General features: G+C 41.8%; 1 protein-coding gene across 1 annotated transcript; it reads right to left on the bottom strand.

Moving 5' to 3' along the window:
• Positions 1-2,592: 2,592 nt before the first annotated feature.
• On the bottom strand, positions 2,593-9,547 carry LOC110507920 (glia-derived nexin). Its single transcript, XM_021588340.3, has 9 exons — positions 9,155-9,547; positions 6,764-7,048; positions 6,155-6,382; positions 5,729-5,926; positions 4,790-4,988; positions 4,062-4,159; positions 3,602-3,688; positions 3,383-3,466; positions 2,593-3,135 (listed from the first exon to the last, which is right to left on the bottom strand). Exons 2-9 carry the CDS (start codon positions 7,023-7,025, stop codon positions 3,098-3,100), a joined length of 1,194 nt encoding a protein of 397 aa, XP_021444015.1. The 5' UTR covers positions 7,026-7,048; positions 9,155-9,547; the 3' UTR covers positions 2,593-3,097.
• Positions 9,548-11,278: the final 1,731 nt, after the last annotated feature.

Below are 11,278 nucleotides of genomic sequence, written 5' to 3'. Positions count from 1 at the left end.
TTCCTACTAGATTTGCCAGATGATAAACTATTAAATACAGACAGGGAATCTGAGCATACTGCAATTCTGGCAGGTTGAATGTCCTCCACCCACTGGAGGGCAGCTACTATCGCCAACAGTTCAACAGAGTATACTGACAGTTCATTTGTTAGTTGTCAACATATCACCACATCAAATTAAGGAATGTATTCACCTGCTTCTGTATGACCACATCTGTAAAAAAAACAAAAACATCTACCAATGTAATTGTTAACCCCCTATATCACTCACTTCTGACATTTTTTTTTGTCTCTACCAAGATTAGATCAATAGCAGGATCCAGAAGGAACCACGGAAGAACACCCCATCACCACAGCAGGGCCAACCACCAACTCCCTCAGACCACACTCACCAGCAAGCTTTTTACTAGGGCGCACCACTCTTTGCTGCTATCACTGTTCTATGGTCACACATAGGGAGATTCTCAATTGGTTTGCTCAACTCCTCCGTCCTCTCCTCAACTCCTTTTGAAAAATGTCAAAGCAAATGTGGAAGGAAATGTGGAAACAGATACACTTGTATGAAATGAGACTCTTTCTTCACTTCTCCCATCATGCAAATGACATTTACAGTGGTGGAATCCCAAATGAAATGTGTAATGAGGTAAAAAGTAATCCGTATGTGGTACATGTTTTATAGATAAAAGTATAAGTAGCATAGTGTTTTTAAATATATGCATGCTTTTTTCCTCTGATTAAACAACAGCTGATTCAAAGAGGGTGTAGCAGTTCTCAAAACTCTTCTGGGAAGGGCTCAGGTAGGATACTCTTCTTCTTCTTCTTCTTCTTCTTCTTTGGTATTATGGCATTTGCACATTTTGTTTGTGCATCCCGCCACCTACTGTGCGGTATTGTGTGGTTGATCAAGTTACATTTTGTGATACAAAAACAAAAAGGGAAAAATGCACCACCAACTAGCCTTACATCTATATACCACTATTACATACCACCAACTAGCCTTACATCTATATACCACTATTACATACCACCAACTAACCCTACACCTACATACCACTTTTGCATACCACCAACTAACCTATATACCACTACATTTAAAAAAAGAAATCACCACCCCCATGCCAATACCTTGACCCTAAGTAATCCTTCACCAGGCCGACTGCTTGGGAGGACAGGACTCTTTTGTTCAACACACCTTGTCACTCTTCTGCAGTAAAACCTAGTACACCCAAGTACTTATCTGCAACTGCCACCAAAACATCTATTTTCTGTGATTTACATTCCATTTCTGCGGGACAGTTGATAATCATGGCAATGAATGCTAAGAAACCTTACTGAAGCACACATTTGTATCACTCTGTATTGCCCTAGGCCTACTGCTCACCTGTGACTCATCATCCTTTTCTCTCTTCACTGCCTCAGCATACAACACCTCCTGTTCTACGCTGACCCTGGCAACTACAACCTATATCTCTTCTGATCCTCAGCAACATGGGCTCCCCCACAATTGAGACACCGTTTTTTCCACCGATAGTACACAATCCTTTGTAACACGCCCTCCTGCACACTTCTCACATCTTGGAATCTCCATCTACATGACCATAAGCTTGGCATTTGAAACACCTTAGTGGGTTTGGCACAAAAGCTTTCACGAGATAACTGATTTTATCAGGTAAAAACTCTGCTTCCAAACTCAAAAGGACAGACAGTGTCTTCTCAGTTTCACCACACTCGCCACGGGGCCTGTGTCGCACCAAACGGCAGGCGTAAAACAGACATAGGGAAAAAAATATATTTCAGTTGCTCCACCTCAACACCACCGCAGTAATCACTCCTTTCAAAGGCAGCCTGTCTGGAGAGCAAAGCAAGTCACACATCTTGTCCCTAGGTGCGTGACACTTGGATGACTTCACCACACCTACCACCACAGGTCATTAATTCTCACTCTCATCAGGTTCCATTTCTGAGCCATCAGACAGCAGAATATATTTTGTACTTCAACACACATCTTCCCACTGCACTGTTTTTCTCCTTCCTCGTTTTCCATAACCATGTCTATCCATTCACCACGCTCATGCCGTGCCTTCATCCGCTGTACTGCTTGCAGAACACACACACAAATAGCCTTTCTTCAATACCCACCTTTTCCTTAGCCCAATTTACTAGTCTGCCTTTTTCTAACCTCTCCATGCTCACAAAACTGTACCTCACATGTGCTTTGTCGGTGGGAGGCAAGGACACTCCTCCATTCACCTACTAACTAAATGACACTCTCCTCGACCACTCACCAACTTGAGTTGTTTCCAGGTCACAGAGGAGAGAGAGGATGGAGGACGGTCTTTTTCCCAAATGAGAATCTCCCCTGGTCGACTTGCACATCCAAAGGTACTTTTCCCTAATAGAAGGTATCCTTTACATATAACTTTATAAATACATTAATTTACTTTATGGAATGTTTTGTATATTTGATTGATACAAGAGAAAGGATGTTTATTTAAGCACACCCCTCAATTTTTTAAAGTACCAACTCATCCACCTCAATAACAGATGGTAATTGTTACATTCCATTTGGAGAAAAAAAAACTAAGTACAAGAGTACTCAAACAGAGTTTAATGCAGATGATTGACATATCAAAACATGGGTTTGAGTGGCTAAATGAATTCAGTGACTTGGAGTGTAACTTTATAATCTGAAACTGAACATGTAAAACCACCAATAACTTTAATTCAAACTGAAATGTACCTCATATAATATACACGTTTGACATTCAGGGTCACATAAAAAAAAAAAGGTAGCAAGTACTCTAGAAAGTATACAAAGGATAATTAAAACACTATGGAAATGTCTCATTGGCAGAACACTATATTATGGATCATAGAAAAAGTCAAATCAAATGCAAACATTTAAAACAAATAGCATCATAATATGTCCATATTGTACACAAATCTCCAGATGGCAAAAATACAAGTCTGAGTGTGTTTGTGTGTGTATGGGTGTGTTTGCATGTGAGCAAGGAAGTGTGTGCTGTGTATATTAATGCATTATTCTGAAGCTCAGAAGGCACATTCCAGGGAAAGGGACATCTGCAGGCAGAAAAAGCTCAAGGCTGATTTACCTGGCCCATGAAGAGGATCGTACCTGAGGACCAAAGAAACAACAAGTAATTATACAGCAAATAGAAGGAAATGAACATATCATGCATGTCAACAACAAAGAAAACCAAAGACAGAATATGACCTGACCTTCCCGATGTCGTTTCAATTACACAACTGCTAGATAAACAACTAATGATCTTTGCCAAAGAGGATGTCAGTCTTTTGAAATGATTAGAGTACATTCTAAAAGTTACAGAAAAAATGAGAGCCAGACAGACAGCACGCTGTACCTGTTGGGTTGTGCCGGATGAGGAAGAGGAAGGGTCGGTCTACGATGACCCAAGGTGGAGAAGACCTGGCCATTAAGATGGCAGCTGGAGGAAAAGGATAAATACAAATCAAAACATGTCTTCAACCTGCCTTATCTTTAATATTCAGAGAGAGTATCCACACAGATGCCAAACTCAATTCAATACAAACACAAAATGACTAAACCAACAAACACTCACTCGTGGCAGCAGCTGCTTTGGTTCCATCCTCATTGACCTCTATCTTAGCTTTCTGTAGCGCTTTAGATACATACACAGGCTTTGTACCTGAGGGAAAAATTAGATGACAAAATATTCAAGTGCTGTAAAGTTCCATTGATAAAAACAATGTTCCACTGGGTGGCACTAGACAACAACTCTGCACACGTTAATTCTGGTCCATAATATCAGAAAGCCTGCAGAAGTCATTAGAGGAAAATAACATCTTATGCTTCTTCACCACTTCACACCGGACAGCTAGACATGAATCATGGCTATTTGGAGCTCTCATCGCAGTAAACAGTCAACAATGTTTTCATATATTAGCACCAGTCATCATTGTGTCAAGCCAGACTGAGACCAATGGTTGGTTGATACACTGTCAGAAAGAAGACCTTACAGTTCTATGTGATTTTTTATGTATGAGCCCAGTGCCACTCACTGAGGTGTCTGAAGTCAGCTTTGCCCTCATCAAATATGTCTGTTATCCCCAGGGCTGAGAGGGAGGCTCGCAGGTCCACTTCGGCTTCAGCAGTAAACCTACACACACAGGCCAATGATGTAATGACCATTTCATTCACCAATTAGTGAAGACTTTTCATACACATAACAAATAGCACAAATGTTGAAGCTAGGAGTGTTAGCAGGTGTGTTATTTGCTGATAGGAAGTGCTTCCTGGCCACAGGGCTCCCGAGTGGTGCAGTGGTCTAAGGCACTATATTGCAGTGCTCGAGGTGTCACTACAGACCCTGGTTCGATCCCGGGCTGTATCACAACCGGCCGTGATCGGGAGTCCCAAAGGGCGGCACACAATTGGCCCAGCATAGTCCGGCTTAGAGGAGGGTTTGGCCGGGGTAGGCCATTATTGTAAAAAATAATTTGTTCTTAACTGACTTGCCTAGTTAAATAAAGGTTAATTAAATATTATTAAAATAAGAGTCAGGAGTGGGTGTGTCTTGTCTTTTACCCGTCCCTGCAACAATACTTGGAAGTTACTTGGTCATTGGGGTGCAACATTACAGACATGCTTCTCTGTCATGTAGTGGGCAATAATGTCAGCTCTATACAATATATTTTTACTTGCAATGTGTCCAGGACATTGTGTCCTACTGAACAGAATCCTGGGTAAGGGTTTTTGAACCAGTGAGTGGGTTGTGTTTGGGTCTTACTTAGGCAGCAGCAGGCGGACCTTCCTCTGGTGCAACAGCTTGGTCCAGCTCTGTATCGTGGCTGTGCTGATGTGAGCAATGACATCACCTAGGGGCGTGTCCTCCTCCGATGGCAGGGCGATCAGCATGCTTATGCTGTTGCCATGATACGGTAGCTCAATGACCTTATAATTCAGCCCCTGGGGTGTGCTCGCCAGACCTAGGAGATAAGGGGTCAGGAGTATCCATACCGTAGGCTAAGAAGTGTTTATTGGTCTATCTGAAATTCTGACAATATTCAACACCCTTATGAGGATACTATATCTCTCCTCTATAGTGACATGAATATTGTATGTCAAAGAGTTTAGTCAAGTTTGGCTTTAGTTGCATAATGAGAAGGATGACGTTTGTTGGTTCCCAGGACAATCTGTGGTAGGGATGTGGTCCGCAAGACAAACAAGCCAAAACCACAGTGATACCAATCCAACAACATGTACAATCATGCTGTAAAACAGTCATAAAACATGTCATCGAAGCTGAACTCCATATGTAGTCATAAAGCAACAATATGGTTCCCATTATACTCATATCAACCCACAGAAAAGTGATTTAACCTGTCAATTATGTCTGAGAAATATGTTTGCCAAATGTGTTCCTCTATAGTATTTACCCTGTAAATGGAGGTTGAAATATGACTCCCAAAAGCAATGCTTAATTCACGAGGCTTTCACAATTTATTTACAGAAATAAACTAGGCATGTCAGGGAAATAATCCCAGACAGTCCAGAGTAGCTATTCTGTCCTGAAACTGTAAGGCATGGATAAATACCCCACTCGACTACTCTTAGGCCAACATGACAAACTCTATCCATGTCACTTAACAGGCTAAACTACAGCCATGATGGAATTATGTGGTCTAAGGGTTCAGAGTGGTGTCTTAGGTTTCAGAGCAGAACTCACCAATGTTGAAGACCGACAGCTGGGACATCATAGGGACTTTGTATGCATTGCCGTCTCCCGCATTGAAGGTTCTTATCTTGGTGTTCTCCAGCTGAAAGCGGGACTTCCACAGTCCTTTAAAGTAGATGGCGTTGACGGCCACCAGGCGGGTCAGAGCGCCGTCCAACATGTCTGCCTTGACCAGAGTGGGGATGTGGCCTGTAAATTAGAACACAGCAGTCAGGAAAATGTATGATTCCAACACAAATTACACACTGACCAAAATAAACAATGAATTGAATAGGACAAGTTAGTTACCCCCATTTAATGTAAAATTACCACAAGACCTAGTGAAATGAATGTAGCCTAATTACATACCATTAGAGATATATGGTAATGTTTAAATTGACTGTCCTACAGTAAGCTTGTCTCCAGTTGGAGTCTCACCTTTGGTCTGGTTGTTGACCCAGTCATTGATGGTGGCTGCAGCCACCTGGGTGTCAGTGAAGTCCAAGGTCCGACTCTCACACTGGAAGTTGGCCCTGCTGGAAGACATGAAGGCCTCCTCCATAGGGAAGCCCTGCTGGGAGAACATAGCGTTGGCGATAGTTACGATGTCCTGGTTGGACTTGGCTGTCAGCGTCTTGTGGAGCTTCCTCAACATCTTATAAGGGCCTGGAAAGAAGAGTTGGACAATTTCAATGAGATATTTGGGGATTTTCTGAAAACTGTCGTTCCTCGGGGTAGGAGTATGACTGGAAGGCATGTCCTTCAAGTCATCATGTTGTTACTCTGGGTAGCGCAATGACTGGAAGTCTACAAGTACAGTAGCATATGCTAGCGTACCTGTAGACTTCCAGTCATTGTGCTAATACTAGTTAGCATTGGCTCGCAAAACTACCTTTTAACTTCCTTCATATTGCAAGGAGACATAAAAATGGTATCCATGAGTTCATCTGACTCTGTGTAAGAAGAAAAGTGGCTTAATTGGCAGAATCCATTTAATGAGAGACACTGGATGAGGCTATGAAAGGACTAGTATTGAGGGAGTCTAACCATTCTTCTTGTAACGGAGTGCTGTGAGGAGCTGCCTGCGGGTCTCTCCATGGGTGCCTGGCAGCAGCATGCCCAAGATGGAGGCCACGCCGTGGGGGGAAAGCACCACGTTCTCCTGGGGTCTGGAGCGGGCCACCTGCAGGAAGACCTGGAGCCCCAGGTCGGAGCCCCGTTCGCCATAGGAGGGGGCCTGGGAGAGCACCCCCCGGTGGCCACACAGGGTCACCAGCACACACAGGCACAGTAACGAGGGGAGGCCCATCTCAGGTCTCAGGTCTCACACACCTGGAAGAGGAGAGAGTGTCATGGAAGTCATTTGTACGTAGGATTATGATTCAACGTAGTTCACCACAATCCAAACAGAGAGAACAGTCTTGCATGGTCTTGTTCCTTATGGTTTTGACAGGCGCTGAAAGGTCTTGTACCCCTATGACACTGGCCTTAGTATCGCCATTGTCAAGTGAAGTGTTAGTCATGCCGTCTAAACATGACTAATGGATACTGTCAGCACCCAAAACCAGTAACAAGTAGTGCACTAATGACCTTGTTATATGCACCTCATTGCCAGTCTTTCTATAGTTCATGTTGGGTCTTGTTATTGGCATCTTATTGCCAGTCTTTCTATAGTTCATATTGGGTCTTGTTATTGGCACCTCACTGCCAGTCTTTCTATAGTTCATGTTGGGTCTTGTTATTGGCATCTCATTGCCAGTCTTTCTATAGTTCATATTGGGTCTTGTTATTGGCATCTCATTGCCAGTCTTTCTATAGTTCATGTTGGGTCTTGTTATTGGCACCTCATTGCCAGTCTTTCTATAGTTCATGTTGGGTCTTGTTATTGGCATCTCATTGCCAGTCTTTCTATAGTTCATGTTGGGTCTTATTGGCATCTCATTGCCAGTCTTTCCATAGTTAATGTTCGGTCTTGTTATTGGCACATCATTGCCAGTCTTTCTAAAGTTCATGTTCGGTCTTGTTATTGGCACCTCATTGCCAGTCTTTCTAAAGTTCATGTTGGGTCTTGTTATTGGCATCTCATTGCCAGTCTTTCTATAGTTCATATTGGGTCTTGTTATTGGCACATCATTGCCCATCTTTCTATAGTTCATGTTAATAAGTCTTACAGCAATTTTTAGAAGACTGCAACAGCTCTAGCATCCTTCCTGTGGAAATACTGGCTTTATGCAACAGCTTGCAATAAAACCCAGACAACCATTGTCTAAGTACAGATTGAAAAACAGACGGGTGAATTATATTAATAAAAATATTCAATAATATAAGTAAGGAGTTTGTCTCTACATACATATGGCCTATATCAATGTATTTTTATTTAACTAGGCAAGTCAGTTAAGAACAAATTCTTATTTACAATGACGGCCTTCACCAGCCAAACCCAGACAACACTGGTCCAATTGTGCACCGCCCTGTGGGACTCCCAATCACGGCCAGTTGTGATACAGCCTGGATTCAAACCTGGGTGTCTGTAGTGACACCTCAAGCACTGAGATGCAGTGCCTTAGGGCTCCCGAGTGTGGCAGCGGTCTATCAAGCCAATCATTGGAATTCTCTGACATTCCTTGGGATGTTTAATCCTCATCACAGTTACTTTGTTGTGAAACTGTTCGTAAAAGCAAAATCACTGAGAACAGTAGGCTACTCACTGAGATACAGAACAAGATAACCCAATACCAAGCCCAATCTTGACCAGGAACTATCAACAACACTCAGTCATAGCCTCCTGCAGCCGAGGTATTTAAGGTTGGTGACAACCCACCCGCCTCTTCCCTACAAGTTAATTAAACAAACTCCAGTTCAGACATGTACAGACAGACTGTAAACAGAGCTCCTTCAGAGCTGTGTGTGTGTTGGCTGGTAAAATGTAGGCTAAAGCCTGCCCTACTGTAGGCTATTCATAAAAAAATTGTTGCAAAAGTGAAGGATGCCAGTCTGGAAATTTGAATAAATAAATTAGTTGACAAGCAGCAAACTAAATCACCTTGACATCTACTTTGAGCAACACTATCCATGGATTGAAAAAATAAAAAAAATCAACAGCAGTATAATTCTGCATTTCAGTTCTGGAAATGTGGTAGGCTTTGCTAACAGTACACATTTAACCGTAAAGTCGAGACAAATGAGAATATGACCCAGGTGTTGACCAATGATGATCATTGTTTACAAAGTAGCTAATTAGAATAGATCCACTTTGAAGCGACGCACTTGAAAATGAATATTCTCCCTCTCTGGCTGGCAACAATGTAGCTTCACATCACTCATCTCTCGAACTGTACATACGAAGTAGGCTAGCCTGATACATAGTAACATTTCCATATCATACATACATTTTTAAACTGTATATCGCGTCTCCATGTGGAGATAACCGATCCTTACCTGAATAGTTTGGATGTAAATAGTCCAAAAACGTTATTTGAGCATAAAACAGTTCCGGTTGGTAACGCAATATGAATACGACACCAGCCTCTCTCGAGTTACCAGTAGAGTGAACAGTCAGGCACAACGTCTCCGTCGATGTTTGTCCCAAAGGTAAAGGTGCTGTCTGACACTCAAGATTATAATATGGAGGGTTTTACTGAGTTGAACTCCGCCCTCCCGACAGTCAAATTCGAATCGGAGAACGGTTGTTGAGAGAAGAAAAAATAACACATAAAGTGACAACTTGCAAGTGTATAGTAGGGTACTGTAAACAGGAAGTGACAACGAACATGTTAACGAACATGAGAGCGCCAAACTATTGTCCTTGATAGTTCACGGTTAAAAATAACTGTTTTATAACTGCTAGCCTACCATTTGGGATTCAAAATTGTTCATTTAATTTAGCTTTGTGCATGTGATATGTGTCCTATTTTAAACATTTGCTTAATTTCGTTTACTCATTTTTATTAACCTGATATTATGTTGTGGGTCAATTTGACCCATTTCCACGTTTGAATTGTCTAAAACACTAGTTAATCTATCTTTTTCTACATTAAATTAAATTACTTTTACTCATTTAGGGTCATGAACCTAACTTCAAAATGTGGACACACTGATATGTTTTGGAATGTCTATTTCTATTTTGTATACAAACCTTATGCTGTGGGTCATTTTGACCCGGGGGGCTTTCATGTGTATAGATATTTGCACAGATCAACAAAAAAAAACAAGTGTCTTTGATGTATTTTGTTTTGACTGTTTTTGGTTGCACTTTTATAATTATATTTGGGTGAAAAGGAGCTTTCCCAAGCTTCTCCTTCTCAGTGTGAGAGCAGCAGATCTCTGACACTCCAAAATGAGCTCCAAACAGAAAATACTTGTTTGGGAGAAAGGAAATATGTTTAACAAATAGTTCTTAAATATAGAGTTTTTTTTTAATCAAACGTCCTTGTATTTCTTATTTCTGAAACGTCTGACAAGACAAAATAAAGTTGAGTGTGTTTAAACTGTGTGGGTCAATTTCACCATACCACAATGGATGTAATTGTTTTGCAGCAAAGCACAAGGGTTAATGTACAGACAAGGGAGTGGCTCACCCCGCAATGATATTTCATACCCAGAAGAGAAAGTGTTTGTAACATAAAGTTATAAGTAGCCTACTCAAACTCCACCTCTCCAACACTCACTATGGAGACATTTTAAGACAGCTTGTATTGTAAGTCAGTTTCCCCCAGTGGCCCCTGTATGGGTCCCCCAACTGTTGGCAGGACAAAAGGACCACCTGGTGCCTCTGTTTACCTGTGTGCACCCCACCCCCCCCAAACACACACACACATATACAGGAGGGGCCAAGCCCTGGCTTAGTTACACCGACTCTGCCATACTAAAAATACAGGATTTTTTAAAGAGTTAGTGGATGGCGTGTTGAGTTACATGAGATTAATTAAGAGTAAGAGTGAAGGTGCACAGTGGCGATTTTGGCATGTAAATCTTAGAGAGGGGGGGGGGGGGGGTGAAAAACGGTGCCCACAAACTTTTAGGGTCTACATAAAGCTGTCCCAACACCTTACCACTGCTACACCTGGCCTTGTCTGGTAGCAAAACAGTTCATTCAGCCTCATTTACTGCCTTTATTTTTTAAAAAGCTGATATTGCTGACTTGCTTAAACAAATCTGGTTTCTACTGACAATTGAGATGTACAAACTATGGCATAAGGGGACGACAAGCAGATAAGAGGCAATCTGTCATTTCGATAAAGACATTAATGAGCGAGCTAGGACGGATGTTGTCAATATAACTATTTGCTCAGCGCCTTTGAAATGTACAGCGACAGAATTCAGAACATGGGCCGTTCTTACATTGTTCTCCCTGTACACCAAGTCAGAACCGTAGGATAAATTAAGGGGGCATATAAGCAGACAATGAAAGCTCTTACAAAATTCAATTTTAATTTGATTTATTTAACCTTTATTTAACTAGGCATGTCAGTTAAGAACAAATTCTTATTTATAATGACGCCCTAGGAACAGTGGGTTAACTTCCTTGTTCAGGGGTAGAATGACAGATTTTTACCTTGTCAG

This window comes from Oncorhynchus mykiss, chromosome 27 (genome assembly GCF_057628025.1).
Source record: "Oncorhynchus mykiss isolate SJ-2025 chromosome 27, ASM5762802v1, whole genome shotgun sequence".
Classification (NCBI taxonomy): Eukaryota; Metazoa; Chordata; class Actinopteri; order Salmoniformes; family Salmonidae; genus Oncorhynchus; species Oncorhynchus mykiss.
The sequence above is the reverse complement of the archived record's forward strand: the minus strand, read 5'-3'. Positions and strand labels throughout refer to the sequence as shown.